The 19,939-nt window shown below is 39.6% G+C and overlaps 1 protein-coding gene across 1 annotated transcript in view; it reads right to left on the reverse strand.

Annotated features, from left to right (window-relative positions):
* LOC103254031 (lipoxygenase homology domain-containing protein 1-like) overlaps window positions 1–19,716 on the reverse strand; it is a 241,470-nt gene extending 221,754 nt beyond the window's left edge. The window contains exons 1-2 of the mRNA XM_021709625.1: window positions 19,552–19,716; window positions 18,261–18,432 (exon numbers count right to left, since the gene is read on the reverse strand). Coding sequence (XP_021565300.1) covers window positions 18,261–18,432; window positions 19,552–19,698 — 319 coding nt within the window. The 5' untranslated portion in view covers window positions 19,699–19,716. The remainder of the gene's footprint in view (window positions 1–18,260; window positions 18,433–19,551) is intronic.
* Between the last annotated feature and the right edge of the window lie 223 nt (window positions 19,717–19,939).

Raw genomic sequence — 19,939 nt, forward strand, 5'->3', positions numbered from 1 at the left:
TACCATACTTGGCACCAAACAGGGCTCAAACTGTTGGTCACCTTTACCCCTGTAAAGGGTCACATGGTTAAATGTTGAAAAGAATACACTTCATATATATATGAATATATATAAATATATACATACACACACATACATATGGTGGTTTATATGGGTATGTATGTACTTAACAAGCAACAGCACTAAATACTTCTTGGCTAGAAGAACACCAGCTTTTGAAAAGCATATCAGGCCAGGCTCGGTGGCTCAGCCTGTCATCCCAGCACTTTGGGAGGCCGAGCCGTGTGGATTGCCTGAACCCGCAGGTTCGAGACCCACCTGGGCAATTTGGTGAGACCACGTCTCTACAATAAATCAAAAATTAGCCGGGCGTAGTGGTACGCGCCTGTAATTCCGGTTATTTGGAAGGCTGAGGCGGAAGGTTCACCAGAGTCCAGCAGGTTGATGCTGGGGTGGTCGTGACTGAGTGTGCCACTGCACTCCAGCCTGGGGGACAGAGTGAGACTCCAAATCAAAAAAAAGGAAAGAAAAGCATATCAAAGGCATTAACCTTAATGGCATTTTATTTATTACTTATTTATTTATTTAACTTGCATTGGAGTCTCATTCTTGTTGCCCAGGCTGGAGTGCAGTGACACACTCAAGGCCACCACAGCCTCGACCTGCTGGGCTCAGGCGATCCTTCTGCCTCCGCCTTTCAAGCAGCTGGAGCTACAGACACGCGCCACCACACCCAGCTGGTTTTTGTGGTTTATTGTAGAGACCAGGTCTCCCCGAGTTGCCCAGGTTGGTCTCGAACCTCCGGGCTCAGGCAATCCACTCTCCTCGGCCTCCCAAAGTGCTGGGATGAAAGGCTGAGCCACCGTGCCTGGCCCTTTAATGGCATTTTGAAGAAAAATAGCTAAAACGTGTCCAGCACTGTGTGTCAAGGTCTGAGCTAAGATCTTCACGCATATTCTCTCTAGCGATCCTCTCACCTCATCCTTATAAGGTAGCTCCTCGTTAAAGACCTTAAATTGGAGGCCCCATTTCACAGGTGAGAAAACTCACACCATGAGTGCCACACTCCTGGAATGTGGCTTCAATACTTCAGTTTAAACCTTGAAAATGGGGCACGTGGGGCAACCCCTTCGGGAGCCCTCCCAGTGTGGGAGCTTTTCTGTCCTCTCAATAAATCCTGCTTTCTCACTAAAAAAAGAGAGAGAGAGAGAGGAAAGAAAATGGGGCACATGTTTGGTGTCCCCGAAAGGTTAAGAGGGAAGACATCTAAAAGTGTCCTGCACAAATTGTCCCTACCCACCAAGCCCATGACTCATAAACCTAGCTTCCGCTTGAGTTAGGAATGTCGATGGCTCCCATCCTCTCCCCAAGTGGCACTTTCCTTGGAACTCTGATGATTCTTGGTAGTTGACATTCTCCCTTGTGTCCTTCTGTTTTTGAACCTCGGGCCCTTGCGCCTAAGAGTGCATCCCTTTTCATTCTGAAGGCTTGCTTCACCTTCGGGGTGGACACCTCCAGCTTCGTCCCAAGCAGAGGCAGGCAGCCCAGAGACTGGCCCAGGGCACTCCCTCGATCCTTGCAAACCTCTGAGTGGACCTGAACTTCTGGCAGCACGGAGCGTAGCTGCCATCTGGTGGGCATCAACAATAACGTCGCCGCTCCGCCTGGAGACTGGAGCCCCTGAATTCGAGGAGGTATTCCCCTGGGCCCCATCAGGGACCTGTCTCTACAGCAAAAGCTAGGTCTGTGTGACATTCTTACGTGTCCTCTAAAGTGTAATTTACTCTTCTAAATTGCATAGTGTTGCAAGAGTTTTTAAATACAAGTCTAGGGGCACACCTCATCAACAAGGGTAGCTGCATAATCAATGTTTGCATCTCTAACCCTGAATTGTACCCCACATCCTTATAATCAAAAATAAAATAAATAAATGCAAGTCTTGTGAAAATAAAAACAGCATCTTGAAGATGAGTGAAATGCTGCTTATGTAAAATACAAAAAACTTAGTTCTATCTCTCAGTATATTTAAATATCCTTCCACGTGTGTGGATCTGAAATCAATAAGAGGTAAAGGAAGAATAAATGTCTTCAAGTACTTCTTATGCATCCAGCGCACACTTACTAGGTATTCAGCATGTCCCAAGAAATATGCTATTTCTGGAATATAAACAGAAATAAGATGTGGCCCCAGATCTTGGAATTCAAAGCATATGAACGTGTTCTTTTTTTTTTTATTTTAATTTTAAAGATGCAGGGTACAATTCAGGGTTAGGTATACAAATGGTCAAATTGCCTGTAAAGTTTCGGGCTCACTTTGGTCCCCATTTCACCTGGTTTGAGACCAGGTACCCTTATTGATGAAGAGTTCCCCTCACCCTGCCAGTTTCCCACTGCTGCCAATCCCTTTTTTATAGTATTATAATAATTGTTCGGGGTCTACTTATGAGTGAGAACATGTGGTACTCAGTCCTTTGTTTCTCTGAAGAATTACTGAGTATTAACGATTCTAAGACCTTCCAAGTTGCTGCAAAGTTCATAATTTTGTCCTTCTTTATGGCTGTGTCATATTCCATCATGTATACGTGCCACATTTTTTTATCCAATCCACAGTTGATTCCATGTTTTTGCTATTGTGAATAATCCTGTAATAAATATGCTTACAGGTATCTTTTTCTTAGAGGGTTTTGAGTTCCTCTGGGTATATTCCCAGAATGGGGGTTGCTGAGTCGTATGAAAGGTCGATTTTTAGATCTTTTAAGAATTGCCACACTGATTCCATAGAGGTTGTACTAGTTTACACTCCCACCAACAGTATAGAAGTGTTCCCTTTTCTCTACATCCTCTCCAGTAGGTGTTTTTTTGAGTTATTAATGATGGCCATCCTGACTGGAGTTAGGTGATATCTCAGTGTGGTTTTAATTTGCGTTTCTTTGATGAGACTGAGCATTTTTTAATGTATCTGCTGGCTGCTCGTATGTCTTCTTTTGCCTATTCATATCTTTTGCCCACTTTTTAATAGGACTTTTTTTTAATTTATTTTCGGCATGTTTGAGTTCCTTGTAGATTCTGTATGTTAGGCCTTTGTCAGATATACAGTTGGCAAGTATTTTTTCCTGTTCTGTGGGCTGCCTCTCCACTCTCTTTGATTTTTTTTTTTTTTTTTTGGCTTTGCAGAAGCTTGTCAATTTGATGAGGTCCCACTTGCCTATCTCGATCTCTTATGCCATGGGCTTTTGGGGTTTAATCAGGAATTAGTTGCCAGTTCCAATTTCCATCAGGTATCTCCTGCATTCTCTAAGGTTCTTATAGTTTGTGGTTTTACGTTTAAGTTTTTGATCCGTTTAGAGTTTTTTTGTGTATGGTGATAGGTAGGGTCTTGTTTTAATCATCTGCATGTGGTCTGTCAGTTTTCCCTGCATCATTTACTGAATAAGTTCTCTTCTCCCCAGTAGTTGTTAGTGGAGGCTCTGTAAAAAATGATTTGGCAGAGAAATTGAGGTTTGCTTCCTGTATTTTTATCCTATTCTATTGGTCTATATGCCTATTGTACCAACAACAGATTGTTTTGATTATTGTAGCCTTATAATAAGGTTTAAAGTGTGAACGTGTGAGACCTCCTGCTTTATTTCTTTTGCTAAGAATTGTTTTGGCTCTTCATGGTCATTTATGTTTTCATAAAAATTTCTGTATTTTCATTTCCAGGTCTTGAGAAGAACGATGCTGGTAATTCAATGGATATTGTGTTAAATCTGTAGATTGCCTTTGGGTAGGACGGACATCTTAACAATGTTGATTCTTCTAATTAATGAGCATAGACTACTTTTCCTTTTGTTTGTGTCATCTTTGATTTCTGTGAGCAGTGTTTTATAGTTTTTGATGTAAAAGTTTTTCACTTCTCTGCTTAGGAAAATGCTGAGGTATTTCTTTTTTGTTGTTGTTGTTGCTATTGTGAATGGAATTGTGCTTTGTATTTGTTTCTCTGCCTGTTTGTTGTTGGTGTATAACGATGCAACTGTCTTTTGTACGTTGATTTTGTACCCTGAGACTTTGCCAAAGTTCTTTATCAGTGCAAGAAGATTTTTGACAGATTCTCGTGGATCTCTGAGGTATAGAATCATATTGTGAGCAAAGAGGGATCACTTGACTTCCCCATTTCCTATTTGGATGCCCCTGATTTCCATCTCTTGTCTGATTGCTCTAGCTAGAACTTCCAACACTGTGGTGAACAGGAGGGTTGAAAGTGAGCAGCCTTGTCTTGTTCTGGTTTTCAGGGGAAATGCTTCCAATTTTTGTCCATTTAGTAATATGTTGGCTGTGGGTTTATTGTAGATAGCGCTTACTATTTTGTGGTATGTTCCCTCTATGCCTAGAGGTGTTCAAGGATTTTTATCAAGAAAGAATACTGGATTTTATTGAAAGCTTTTTCAGCATCTAATGATATAATCCTGTGATTCCTATTTTTACATTGGCTGATTTTTTAATTACATTTATGGTCTTGCAGATGTTGAACCAGCACTGCATCCTGCGGATGAAACCTACTTGGTCATGGTGGATGATTTTTGAGATGTATTGTTGAATCCAATTTGCTAGAATCTTGTTGAGTATTTTTGCATCTATGTTCATCAGGGATATTGGCCTATAGCTCTCTATCTTGCTGGATCTTTACCCAGTTTGGATATTAGTGTGGTATTAGCTTCATAAAATGATTTGAGGAGAGTCCCATTTTTCTCATTTGCCTAGAATACTTTCAGTAGAATTGGTATCAGCTGTCCCGGACTTTTTTTGGTGGGTAGTTTTCATATGATAGATTCGATTTCTTAGGTTATTTTTGGTCTATTTAATGCCTCAATTTTTTGCTGTTTCAACCTTGGGAGGTTGTGTGGTGTCAGAAAGTCCTCCATTTCATTATGGTTTTCGAGTCTGTTTCAATATAGGCATGCATATATTTTTTTATTTTATTTTTTCTTCAGAGTGCATTGTGATTTGATCTTTTGCATTACTGGTTGTGTTTATTTGGGCTTTTTCTCTCTTTTTCTTGGTCAATCTGTTTAGGGGTCCATTATTCTTGTTTATCATTTCAAAGAACCTGCCTTTTGTTTTGTTAATTTTTTTCTGTGATATTTTTGTCTTCTATGTCCTGTATTTGGGCTTTTACTTTGGTTTTCTCTATTCTTCTGCTGAAGTTAGGGTTTTGGTGGTCTTATCTTTCCAGCTCCCTTAGGTAATTTGTTAGGCTGTTAGCTTTTGATCTTTCAATTTTCTTGATGTGTGTTTGTAAAGAAATGAATTCCTCTCTCAGTACTACATTCATGGCATCCCAGAGGTTTTGGTAAGATGTGTCTTTATTTTCACTTCTTTCCAGAAATCTTTTAATTTCTGCTTTGATTTCTGTGTAGTAGTTCAGCATCATGCTGTTTAGTGTCCATGTCTTTGTGGGTTTGGGGGTAGCTTTGTTGGTGTTGATATTTATTTTTATTCTACTTGGTCTAAAAAGGTACATGGCAGTATTTCAATCTTATGAAATTTGTTTATGCTTGATTGATCCATGGCCAAGGATGTGGTCAATCCTGGAGTCCATTCCATGTGATGATGAGTAGAACATATACTCCATGGTTGTTGGGTGGAGTGTTCTGTAGCTATCTATTAAGTCCATTTGGTCAAAAGTCAAGTTGAAGTTCTAAATCTCCTAGTTGATTTTTGCCTCAATGATCTATCTAGGGTTGTTAGTGGGGTATTTCAGTCTCCAGGTATGATAGTGTTAGAGTCAATATCTTTTTTAATTTACCTAGAAGCTCCTTTATAAAGGTGTGTGCTCCTATGTTGGGTGCATATATTTTAAAATAGCTATTTATTGTTGATGGACTGAACCTTTTATCATTATGTAGTAATCTTCCATATCTTTTTAAGTTTTTGATAACTTAAAGGATATTTTTGTCTGATACTAAGATTACAACTCCTGCTTTCTTTTGTGTTCCGTTCGCCTGAAAATTTGTTTTCCATCCTCTTACTTTGAGTCTGTGAGTGCCCATTTTAGCGAGATGAATCTCCTGGAGACAGCATATTGTTAAGTCATGTTTTTTTATCCAGCTTGTCATTCCATGTCTTTTCAGTGAATCATTTAGTCCATCCAATGTTCAGGCTAATTACTGAAATGTGAGAGTTTATTCCTTTCATGAGGTTCTTGTTGTTATTGATTGTTTTTTTGTTGGTTGGTTGGTTTTCTTTTGATTTGGGGGTGATATATGTGTGTGTATTTAATCTTTTTCCTGCATCTTGGGAAGAGCATGGTCATTCTTTTTTTCTCTTTCTTCTATATTTAATACTTTCCTATGCATTTCTTGTAGAGGCATTTCTTATGCATTTCTTGTCTGGAGGCAGCGTAAACTCTTAGATTAAAAGTCTGAGAAGGATTTGAATTCTTCATCATTGATGAAGTTTAGCTTAGCTGGTTAGGAAATTCTTGGTTGGAATTATTTATCTTTGAAAACTTTGAATATTGGTCTCCAGTCTCTTCTAGCCTGTAGTGTTTCTGTAGATAAGTCTGCTTCTATACTAATTGGTCTTCTCTAGTAAGTAGTTTGACCTTTCTGTCTTGCTGCCCTTAGGACTTTTTTTCTTTTATATCTACTCCATGTAAGTGAATTACTGTGTCTAGGAGTTGGTATTCTCATCTGATGTCTTACAGGGGTTCCCTAAATGTCTTGTGGTCACATCTCTAATGAAATAAGGGAAGTTTTTTTTGGATAACTTGATGGAATGTTTGTTCCAGGGCAGTCTCTGTTTATCTATCTGTCTTGGAAATGCCAATTAACCATGGGTTTGGCTTCTGGATATAATTGCACATCTCTTGGAGGCTTTCTTCTGTCTTTGTAAGCATCTTTTATATGTTTTCAAAAGTTTGTGTTAGTTCCATATTTTGGTCCTCAAGCTCTGATATTCTTTCTTCTGCTTGGTTAATTCTGCTTTCCATACGTGTCAGTTTGTTATTTATTTCATTTACTGTATTCTTTATTGCCATCATCTCAGTTATCAACTCCTCATTCTTTCCTATTTTCTCTCCTCATTTCTAGTCATTCTATCTATTAATATCTTGATCTCTGGGTTTGTGGTTCAGGGCCATTCTGGAGACTCTTCATTGTTTGAGTTCCAAAGTCTATATTCCCAGGTGCTATCTTCCCAGGGATCTGCATGGGACCTGTGTTCTTCCTTTGATTCATCTTCATTTGAGTTGATTTTCCTCCATCTTTCTCCCCCTCCCCCCTTCTTCAATTCTGTTGCTCTGTGAGGAGGGGATAGTTTTCACTTCTGTTTGCTTAATATCCCATTCTTCCTTATGTAGATCCTTTAGATTTGTTCAATTTTGAAGCCAGACTGGGGGGGGGGTGCCTATGCTTTTTGCAGTTTTGAGATTTGATTAAGGTGTGAAGGGGGGTGGGGCTCGGTGGCTCATCCTGTAATCCCAGCGCTGTGGGAGGCTGAGGTGAGTGGATTGCCTGAGCCCGCGGGTTCAAGACCCACCTGGGCAGCGAGACTTCATCTCTACAATAAATCAAAAAATCAGCCAGGTGTGGTAGTGCGTGCCTGTAGTTCTGGCTACTTGGAAGGCTGAGGTGAAAGGATCGCCAGAGCCCAGCAGGTCGAGGCTACGGTGGCCAGGAGCAACCACTGCACTCCAGTCTGGGCGACAGAGTGAGATTCCAATTCAAAAAAAAAATAAAAGATGTGAAGGGGGAGTTGTGTTTCAGAAGTGATCTGCATGTCACAGTATCCACTGACAGGTGTGTGGGTCCCCTGGAACCCACTTCCCACCACCTTACAACCTGTCCATGCCATGGGGGTGTATGAACACCCCCAAACTCATGCACTGCTGCTGCTGCTGCTGCCAATACCCCCACTCAGACCATGTGCCTGGCCCAGCATGGGGGTAGGTCTTCTGTCTCTGCGTCCCTCCTGAAATTTCCCCTCTGAATCAGTGAAGATTGATCCCAGGGGGATGGGGAAATCACCTTTGGATCCCAAGTTGGAGGGTGAACAGAGCTGGGTAGGCCAATACAGGTCTCTGCCCAGTCCCAGGACAGAAAATGGTGACAGTCGGTGTTTCCTTGCTGGCTGGTGGGTCTCAGTTCCAGATTTCCTTGCTGTGGCCTCTCCATGGTTTCCTCTGCCAACACCCAGCCTGACGCCATGGGTGGTGACATGGGCCGGGTGTCAGGCACTGAGGATCAGCTGACCTCCACTGCCTCCTCCCAAGAGATCCCTGAGAATGATTGATGATCCTGTATGCCAGGGGCTCTGATCTCAGGGCAGTGGTGGGTTGCAGTCACCTTCAGAGAGGAGCCCTGGGGGTTTGATCCCAAGTCTCCCCCCTCAGACAGACTTTCATTCACTCAGCTGCACTCACCCACTCATGTAGACTGTCTTTATGGACACACCCTCACAGAGACTTCCATGCTCCCACCACCATGCTTCCATCACCACCTTGCCTCTCTGAACATGTTCATTTTAAATAGGATATACATTGCACAGTCCTGCATTACTAATTCATACCTGTCATTCTAGCTTCTTTCTCTTAATTATTATCTGGGTCACCAAAGACATTGTTTGATGTAGTATTATTGCCAAAAACTATATGCTGCATGTCGTACTTTTCTAAACCTCCTGGTTTTTATGAGTTATTTCCTCAGTCTTCTTGGTATATCTAAATATCACACTTTCCAAATTAAAAAAAAAAATAACATCCTTGTCTCTCTGTACTAAGGAATGAGCACTATTTTTTTTTTTTTCAAAAAAAAAAAAAAAACCTGTTCCCTCTTCCTTATATGAAAATAATAATGATGTCCAGAGTGGTGGTGCATACCTTTAGTCCCAGGAGTTCACAACTGGTCTGGCAGCACAGTGAGACTGTGTCAAAAAAAAAAATGGAAGGGTCATGTAGTAAAAATAGCATTGACTTTCAAGCACAAAGGACTGGTTCAAATCCTGACACATACTGACTATATACCCGTGGTGAAAATCCTTTATCTCTTGCTCCTACGTTCTTTTATCTATATAAAAAGAAGGGAGAGAGAATGAGTGTATTAATAAATTCAAACTCACAGTGCCTTTATGAAGAATTATATATAATTAACCTGTAAGTCAGCCATTGTCCCTAGTATACAACAGGCACAAAATTAATGTAAATCTGTTTCCTCTTTCTATCATTTATCCAAAATTTCATGCCCTTTTATTTCACTACAGTTTCTCATTGCACACAACAGAAACTTACATAGCATTCCAACTTCCATATTCCCATTGAAAGACAGTATCACTTAATGTAAAAAAGAAGTATACTCTATGTAGAGTTAATCTTCAGCTGAAGAAGAAGCAATTCATAATTTTTATGCATTTATAACGCATACTGAACTGAAACCAACATTATTGTGTAATTAACTACCTTTTGTTCCTCTATGTCAAATTTGTATTATTTCAGCACCTCTACGTGTGGCCCCAAGAATGTTAATCATTCTTCTTTGTAGGCAAAAGACAGAGATTTCCAAGTTTTATAAGACTTGCTTCTATACCATAATAAAGTCGTGGAGTGGAAGGAATCTTAGGTTTTCTGGTTAACTCCTGGGCAATATACCACAATTATTCTAAACAATTTATGGTTGATAGTCTAGTCAAATGAATTTATACTGCTGGGCAACCATATGTTTTTATTTATATATAAGTAAATGGTTTATTAATGCAGGTAAACATATTAAGAAATCTGTCTAGCTCTTCACAATTATTTTTCAACTTGAAAAGAACTTTAAACTTACCATCTCTTTTTCTCTTCCAGCTCCTTTAATGTTCCTTCACAGAGCACACCTTAAATTGTATCCCTATTTTTTCCTGACCTCTTTGGATTACTTGACATTTTACTAATGTTTAAAAGATCATAATTTCTAGGAAAAGTGCTGAAGAGGCAGCTCAGAAGTGGAGCACGTTTTTCTAATAAGTGAAAAATGATATGTCATGTCTCCTGGAAATGCTTGCAACTTCATTTGATAGATGTTCTGAAGTAACTGGACTCAACACATTTGGCATAAGAAACTATGAGATTATTGTAGATATCTTACAACCACACCTTCTATCAAATCAGTAGCTAAAATGAATAAATGAAGTACTTTGAGGTTAGGTCTATTCCATTTATTCACCAATACATTCAATGTACATTTTACACCAAAACAGCAACATAACAAAAGAAAGATATTATTCTTGTCCTTAGCACATTTTGATGCCCCAGGCAAAAAAATCATAGATACAAAAAAAAATCATATAGGTTCTGAACAAAACTCACATAAAAATTTCAAAAAAACAAAAAGAATAGAAACTGAGTCTGTAATTTTTGGAAAAATGAAGAACAGAGAAATTATGAAAGTCAAATTGGTTATCCAAGAGTAAGCTTACTAAGGCAAGCTCATTTTAAAGAAGTGAGAAATCCTTGAGGTTATCTAGTCCATATCCACCCCATGTGCTTTATTTTATTATGTAGAAAAAAATGTGTTGACAGAAAAGTGGTGCTGCTATTGAAATTTGAAATTTTCTTCATTACTGCTTTCAAAATCAGGTAAATTTAACTCGTTTTTCACTTCCCAAATAAATAGGTTTTCACCCTCAAAAATATAAAGTACTTCTAATATATTTCTGTTGCTAATATTTAAGGATGTCTCAACTTGGCAAATATCTAACAGGAAGACTTGACTAAGCATTTCAAAAGAGTAATGACAGTCAATATTTTCTCTTACTATTTGGTTGAGATTTTGTCTTGGGCTCTGGAATCTGGCATTTAATAAGTTGTTATTCTCATCAACTATCTTAAAGATTTCGTTTGTCCAACTGCTGGGGTCTTGTGTATTTGAATTCACATCACCCAAAACTAATAATGATGTGTGTAAGAAGTTCGTACAGAACGTTTTCTTTAAATTTGATGGAAATTTATTTACATTGCCTTCCTTCTCTGACTTCAAGAAGTTAAGTCTTTTTGGTTTTCTCCTTTTACCCAAGTCATACGTGTTATTTAAATAAAGCTGATCAAATATATCGCCAATGGCATTATCGATGAATTTTTTTTCCATACTGACTTTATTGTTCGTATCGCTGAACACGCTTTTGTTTGACTGAAGTAAATATGGGTATATTTTCATCCACAAACTAAGGCCCAAGCAATTTTCAATATCCGAGTCTTTGCGGTAGACAAAACCTCGGTTTTCCACATCTACGGGTTGAATAATAACAGTTAGTATTGGGCAGTGTTGACCACAAAGAGCATAGAGTTTATCCAAAGAATCACCTTCCTGGAGTGCACCATGAAACATATTATTGCCAGGCAATGGTTGGTTTTTGATAGCAACATCAGAGACAGGGTGAATCTTGTTACCAGGAGGTGTAAAAGCATGAGTGACTGATGTGCATACTCTTTCTGACCGATGACTTCCCTTCTCCTCTGTATTGTGATTTGGTATTCTCTCCTTGGCAGAGGTTTTATCATAAGCATCTGTCAAATCCTCACGAAAAGGCTCGGAGTCACTACCATGAGGCATGTTAAAGTAACTACATTTGAATTCAAGGGGTTGAGTCAATTCCTCCAGTTCTGAAGAGGACAGTTCAGCCATGGTTGGGCCTGTGGCCAGATTCCCAAAATGTGAATATGGTACCTCATTGCTGTTATTGTCAAGCAGTGTATCCACCGACGTGGTGTCTACATTGCCACACATGCCAGGATTTTCAGATGACATCCTTAGCAAATGATTTTCTTTCAGGAGCCATTTGCCTTTGTCAATCAGTACCCCTTCCTCTATGTCTCTGGGGATTCTGTTATGATTATTTTGTTTGGTGCCAGATTCCATAATGTCATCCACGTAATAATTGTCCCTCACACCATTAACATCACATTTCTCGTGTTTTTCCTCCTGGAATTCCTGCAACATCGGTGAACCGCCAGATACCTGTTCAGAAGAGCCAAATAACTGACCTTCAGAATCATAAAGACCTGCTTTCCTAGCATACTGAAATTCTATGGAGTTACAAGGATAAACCTGAGATTTATGTGTAGATCCTGGAAAAAAGGATGGTTTCATAATCTCTGCTTTGCCATAAAGTTTTTCTATTGCCCTTTTAACAAAACCTATATTGTATTCTTTCCCTTGGGCAAGCTCACCACTGTCATTGGGGTCATCACTGGATGTTTTATACGGCTGCTCATTGTCACTGTCTGGTTTATAATCTGACCAATCAGAAGTCCCTGGGCTTTTTAAGCTTTTCTTTAAATCAAGAGGAGACTCTGAGTAACTTCCAGTTTCCATGCTTTTCACCATCATTTTTACCCTCATCTCAGTTTCTCCTTCATTGATCTTTTCACCGTTTTGCTTAGAATCGTAGCAAAAAATTAAAGATGGTGGCGTTGCTAGCCTCTTACTATTTGTCTTGCAAATTACACCATTCCTTCTTTCTTCTTCTATACTGTTCCTACCAGAGTCATCTATCAGTTCCAAATTTTTACTGGCTTCTAACTCTTTTTGAATTAACTCTTCAGTGGCTTGCTCCCCTACATTTACCTTTGTATTAAAGATATCAGTGTCTTGGTTTTCTAATTCTTCAAAAGATTCCAATTCTGAAAAGTTGTTTCTTTCACTTGATGTGATGCTATTGGTTATTGATTCTGGTTCTTCAGAAGTCCTTGACTCATCCTTATCAAAGGATGTATATGCATTTTTATCCTGAAAGTTCTTTAGTGAACAATTGTTAAGTTCATCTAGAGAACTTTGTTTCTTACCAAATTCTGACTCAGTTTCATTTAGGAAAAGACCACAGGGGCTTAAATTACTGACATTTTGATGTGATACCAATGTAGTAACACCATTTTTACACCCAAGGTCTGCCAAAATATTTAGTTCTTTCTGAACTTCATCATTTCTTTCTAACTCTTCAGTTAATCCCAAGTTATATGTGTTTTCTTTCAAGTTCAAAACATCAGTGGTATTGCAGACTTGGGCAGGAATGTAGGCTTCATCGATTGAACAAGCTGCCTCATAGATATGGTTCTCCTTTTGAGCACAAGCCTTATGGGAAGACACAGCATCAGTATGTGAACAGATCTCGTCTAGGAAACAGCTCTTATTCATGGAGGTTTGATTCATGGTATAACCATCACTAGGAAAAGCAGTGCCACCAGGGTTAAAATTCTCTTTGGGAGGATAAGTCTTATTTAGGGTGCACATCTCATATGAAGAGCAAGTCATCTCCGAAAAACAGACTTCAGGGGCACATACCTCACAAGCAGGGTAGTCTCCATCCAAAGAAGAGATAGTCTGTGTTCTTTCATTTTCACTGTACTTAGGAAGTCTCTGAATGTTGGCTGTGGGACAACTTGCAGAAAGACCTATTGGAGTCATACCTTGTTCTTTCTCACTAACTCCAGGGTGACTTGTGGTTGACTCTACTAAACTGACAATGGCAGCCTTCAAGTCATCAGCTCTCTCTGTGATGGCGACCTGCTGTAAGACCTCCAACAATGCAAGCCTTTCTGAAGATCTGTTGGTAGACGTGTGGGCATCACCTTGACAGAAGCTATCCATACTTCCCTTTAGATTTAGCACCAAGAGCCAAGCCAGAAGGAGATTAGTGGAAGAATTGCATATTGAAGAAGGAAAGGGAACATCTGTAAGAGAACCAGGCACTTGGACAACTCCATTCTGAGTCTTGTGAGTACTAGGAACTGAAGCTTGCAGTTGGCGAAGCAACAGGACTGGTAAGGCATCTTTTGGAGTGTCCTCTTCCATAGGATCTACTTGAATGGCAGCCTCTACACTTTGCTGTTTTCTAGGTAGGTTTAATTCTTGACCAACGTGGTTTATCTCTGGTCCCGATTTTTCAGCAGATACGTGACTTTTAGTATTCGGATCATTAAGAGCTGACTGCGACAGAGTACAACATTCGTGCAGAGAAACCAAGTAAGCGTCATTCAAAGATCCAGCCTGGCTCTCATAGAGATCCTCTTCACCATTATCTTCGGCAATAGGAGATTTACTTCCCTCTTTACATAGGTTATCTCCTGTCACCCTGGCATTTTCAATTATGTGCTTATTACTTTCCATAGCAACATTATTTCTTTTACCAGAACTTGTGTGGGGATTACTCCCTGGAAAACCATGACTGTTACAAGTTACCACATTCCTTTCATTTTTGCTCACTGGAGCTGATTTTATAGGCTTTAACGTTGGATATGGATTTATGTTCTGTAGCCAGCTCTGTATATAATTTTGAACTGAATGATGGGCAATATCCTCAGGAAGACCAGCTTTTTTCAGAGGAGCTAAGGTATTTGCCTTGCGTGTAGCATGTTGTTTATTTACAAGAGCACCTGATTTCAACTTATCCCCTTTTTGTTTTTTCTGGCTTTTTAAAGTTATGTGTGAATCACTAACTTTTGAAACTGAACTCTTCTTTGCCATCCCTCTCAAATACCCAGATGTCATTTCTGCCTGAGACTGTGGTCCACAAAAAGCTTTCGGTTTTTGCTCAAGGAGGTTAAACACATGAAATAAACTTTGGTTTTCTAAAATACTTTTGCGATATTTAGGCTCATTGTGGGGAAACACTTTGTCTCCTTGACCAATTTCCTTTTTTTTAGGTCCTCCCAGACTTACTTTCTTTAGTGGTCTCGATTTTCTTTGGGCTAAAAGTCCTTGAGCCTTAGGATTTTGAGTGGTATTTAATTTATTCCTATGTAAATTCTTGGAAATACTGGGGTTGCGATTACTTTTAGAATAAACCTTACTGGATTCAACTACCATATTGCTTGCCTGGGCGCCTTCTTCACAAAGTATCCCTCCTTTAAGGGGACTGTGTGAATCTTGCAATAGGACTTTCTTTTCAATTCTACCTCCTTTATTTATTCTCTCACTCTTACTGGTAATTCTTTTTGTAGCAATCCGCCCATTCTGATACCGAGAATTCATCGCTTGCTGTCGAGATTTCTTCTTTTTGCTGGCAGCAGATGACAAAACCTTCTTTCCATTTTTTGGAAGTTTTGTTAAACCACACTGAGAAAATTCATTAATTAGTGTGTCAATTCTTGTGACAGTCGAGGAAGCTGGAGCCGCAGAAATACTTGTCCCAATTCCAGAGTTGTTACTTAAAAAATGAGTTGCATCTGCTGAAATAGGACTGAAGCTGTCGTTGGAGTGATCATAAGTTCTGAAGTCTTTGATATCAGTTTTATTGTTTGATATTACGCTATCAACAACATCCTCCTCTATCATAGAGTTCTCTGATATAGTTGATGACGAGTCATTATTACGGGCTATCCCTAACATCTTCTGACTTGTAATTTCTATCACACCAGAACTTATTGCACTTGACTTGAGCAATCTGCTTTCCTTTTTCCTTTCCAAAGAGGACTCCATCTGTTCACTGTTATTGATCTGAACAAATATGGGTTTATTAGAAACTGATGACATTTTGCTGCAAGAATGTGTGAACATGTGATACTCAGATTTGTTTTCCCCACCTTCCCTTTCTTCGCTATAGGAAAACTGTCCAATCATTTTCTCTTGAACTTCAGTTTCAGATACTAAAGTCATACTCCCTATCACAGATTTCTTTTGCCTCACTCTCCTTGGTCCAGGCGTAGGGGGCCTGTAAAAATGATGCTTCGCCTGAATGATGTCTGTATCCACAGCAGCATTCTCCCAACTATCAGAGCTGCAAGTTTCAGCCTCTTTACGTGCTGTACGAATGTCAGTCTCCTCTTCCAAACCGCCCTCTTGATTACAGCCTTTCTCCGGAGAGGAGACATCTGCAGACAATGCGCATGAAGTAAGTTTTAAGCCTGATGATGGATTGTCTGTTCTTCCTGGAAGACTTCTTATCTCGCAGTTTTCATTATTATTAGAAAGGCCAGCTTTACTGACAGTAGTTGTCCATTTTATGGTTTCCTCCTCTTTTATCTTGAATCGAACCTTCATTTCAACTGTCATAGTGCCATCTTGATTAAAAATAACTGATTTCTCAATATCATCTTCAGAAGGATATATCGATAAGTTCTGAGAATCATTTTTGTCTAAGGTCAAGTAATTTTCAGGAGCAAAAGAATACTCTAAGTAGCAATCATTATCATGTGTTTTGTCAGAAGAAAGAGAATAAATCTGGGACTTTGGGCTTGAAGGCTTATGTGTGCTCACTTTCAAGACTTTAAGATTAAAAGATGCCCACATCAAAATGCAATATGGAAGGCAGAAAAGTCAGAAACATCCAATGGAAGAGGCCGCAAAGAAAGAAGAGAAAAAAGAAAACAGTTAGTATGAAAATAAGATAGTTTCTGGTATTTCATGGTAAAATGTTACTACGATGTGTTTCTGAGCTCTATGTATTCAATGGTTATCTGAGAAAACTTACTATGATACTGGTACATTTCTTCAAATCATTCTTAAAAAGAGACCTATAATTGTATCTCAGTGAGGAGATTCACAGAATTTTTATTTTAACAAGTTTAATAAGGTACTTCTAACTTAGAATGCATAAAAGTAGAAATTGTTAAGAATTTTACTGAAAATAAAGGGGTTTTGTGGGGTTTTGTTTTGTTACTTTGTTTGCCAATAATGAAAGTGGAGTCTAACAAGATACTGCTTAGTTATTCAAACAAGTCAAGTAACGATTTATGATGGTATCCATTTTCTTATCGGCGCTTATCAGAGAGAGACATCTAGAGCTTTATGAAAGCAGAACCATTTTTAGAATTTATTTAAGACTGAACTAGTAAAATAATAATTAATTTAGCATTCACTTTATGTAATCACTGCAACTGATTTAATATAGGACACAAAAGAGAACAGAGCTAGACATAAGTTTAGATGTTAGTTATCTTTTTAATGTGCATCTTTGGCATTAACCTTGGCACTCCTGCTTCTTATATTTAATCAAATGCCTATTAGCAGTCTGTATAAATTTGTACAAGCTTGCCATCAGGTAAACATCTTTAATGTTTCCGAGTATAAACCCAGAAATATTTTTTTCTTATTTTTGGTATACATTAACTGAAATTGTAAATAAAAATATCTCACTCTTAATGTTTTGAAGTAAAGCCTAAAAGCCCTCAGACTCCCTAAAGTCATCAAAAATTGTACTCAGAAATCTGTAACAGACATAAAGTAGTAAAATCATTTTAGTAAAATGACCAAGGTAAAGTAGTATTACCATATTTATAACATATATGTGGCGGCCTGATGTCTACAAAATAAGAATGTTAGTTAGCTATTGAAAATAACCAGGAAAGACTTACGTGGCAACAGTAAGCAACAGATGAGTTTCACCCACATTATCAATAAATAGAGGGGTTAATCCTAGACTGCGCACAGTGGCTCACGCACTTTGAGAGGCTGAGGCAGAAGGACTGCTTAAGACCAGGAGTTTGAGACCAGCCTGGGTAAAACAGCAAGACCTCTTCTCTACATTTTAAAAAATACTACTCAAAATATATATTTTCCCCGCCTAAAGACTTCAAAATTTAAAATTGAAGTATAAAAGGTAATCAGTACTTTAGCAAAGAGCTAAAGTTGCCTTCAAAATGTGCACAATGAATGATGAGATTAGCCATATTTGCATAGGGCATTCACAGCCTATTCTACCCCTTGGGCCTCCAGATGTCCTCTTCTTCCCCTGCATAAAGTCACATCACGCAGCAGATCCTAAGGAATTATCAACCTAAATTATTGTTAAGCAGCATGAATTGACTGCATAAACTTTTTTAATAGCTAAAAAGTGGATCTAAGGATCTGTGATTTTTACAAGAATAACTTTAGAAGATAGAGCACATGGTGTAAATTTGAAAGAAAAAAAAATACAGTCATTCTGCTAACCTGCTGAGCTCAGCGATGAATGCTGCATGGTACTATTTAGAGAAAACTCTGCAACTACTAAAGATGTCACTTACACAAACTCTACTCTATAGCAACAAATGCTGGCATTTTGATTTTTTAGCTAGGTATTTTATGCAAAAAAAAAACATATATCATCAATTCAAACTGTCACATTATTGATTGATTTGGAAAACCCTAACAAAAAACTCTATGACTCTGATATAAATGTAACCAGTTTCAGTTTAGAATGTTTTTAATCCTCTCGTATTTTCTCTTATGTGATGAAAGAAATTGATAATGTAGGCATGTATTTTTGTTGTCGAGGCAAAAAAAAAAAATTCAAGCCTAAAAAATATGGGCTATATAGCATAAGGGACTTACTTTTTCTGCTTTCTGACCTCGCCTTTCCTTTGGGGTGCACACGCTGAGAGATCCCTGGTAATCTGGTAGGAAGCAAGTACTTTTGGATGTCATAATTTCCTGGTTTAAATGGCTCTCTTCCTGCTGCCACCACAGCTCCAGAACTCAGGATCACTGCCTGGAGACTGGGAACCTTAAAAGAAACCAAAGAGTCACGATATTCATGTGAGCAAGTTTTGCCCTTTCCACAAGATAATTTTATAACTTTTTTTTTTTTTTTTTTTTTAATACCTCAGCCTCCCAAAGGTGTGGGATTACAGGCTGAGCCACCGAATTTTATAACTTTTAATCAACTCAACAACCTCCCAGGTTTGAAGGAGATAATCACCAAATTCTTTCTTGGGCACCTGCGGTGTAAACAAAATAAATGGAAATATCAAAAGCAGGGGGTTATAGAATCAGCTACACACCTCCCAGCAGGAATCCCAGGAAAATGCTTTCTCTATAAGGAAAATACTAGCCTTGGCCTGTACTTTTCAAAAAATATTGTCAGACCAGGCTCAATGGCTCCCCCAATCATCCCAGCACTTTGGGAGGCCAAGGCGAGAGGATTGCCTGAGTCCGCGGGGGTTTGAGACCAGCCCGGGGAATTTGGTGAGACCTCGTCTCTACAACAAATCAAAAATCAGCCGGGCATGGTAGTGTATGCCTGTAGTTCCAGGCACTTGGAAGGCTGAGGCGGAAGGATTGCATAGGCCAGCAGGTTGACATTGGGGTGGCTCTGAGTGTGCCACTGCACTTCAGCCTGGGTGACAGAGTGAGACTCCAACTCCAAACAAAAGAAAGAAAAAGAAAGAGAGAAAGAAAGAAAGGAAATGCAACAAAAAATATTGTCAAGATTGGATTCTGTGCCAAAACATTATGTATCTGGTACTCAGGAGACAGAAAAAAGAAGTGTAGGAGAAGAGACCCCTGTCAGATTCTGACAAAGGAACAGACACCATCACAGGTCACAGAACACACACACACACACACACACACACACACACACACACACGCATAGGAACAAGGACTGTTTCCCGCATGGAACAGGACTTCCTCCCACATGGACATGAACACACAAACAGAAAGAGGGAAAAACATGGAGAAACAGACATCATCACGGGCTCAGAGAACATACACACACACACATACACACACACACACACACACACACACACACACACACACACACGAATGAGGACTTCCTCCCACATGAACACATAGGGTGCCCAAAGACAGTTCAGGCATCAAAATCCCCCGGAACCCTCACCCTCCTTCCATCCGTGGCGTACAGCTTGACCACAGGGCACTGCATGGTTTTCGTCAGGTGCTGCAGCAAGGTCTCGAAGCTCTGGGTGACCCTTCTGCTCAGAAGGACGGAGCACCTAGTCTTTGGGTCTCCGTTCCTGAAGACCATGAGCCTCCGCAGTGCACGGGGCATGCCAGGAGCAGAGGCCACAACGGTGTTGGGGTGGCGAGGCGCATGCACACTGAGGGCCCGGCTGCTGAGCCAGGGCCGCGGGCGCTGACGGGCCTTGTTCAGGTCAACCGGCTGCACCTTCCTGCCATGGGAGCACAGGTAGGACTCGCCATCTTCCAGCTCCTCCAGGGTCGTGACGCTGTGCCTTCCCCGAGGGGTGCTGATGTTCCTCACTCCA

The sequence above is a fragment of the Carlito syrichta genome, unplaced genomic scaffold (genome assembly GCF_000164805.1).
Source record: "Carlito syrichta isolate Samal-C Ts95f unplaced genomic scaffold, Tarsius_syrichta-2.0.1 Scaffold263506, whole genome shotgun sequence".
Classification (NCBI taxonomy): Eukaryota; Metazoa; Chordata; class Mammalia; order Primates; family Tarsiidae; genus Carlito; species Carlito syrichta.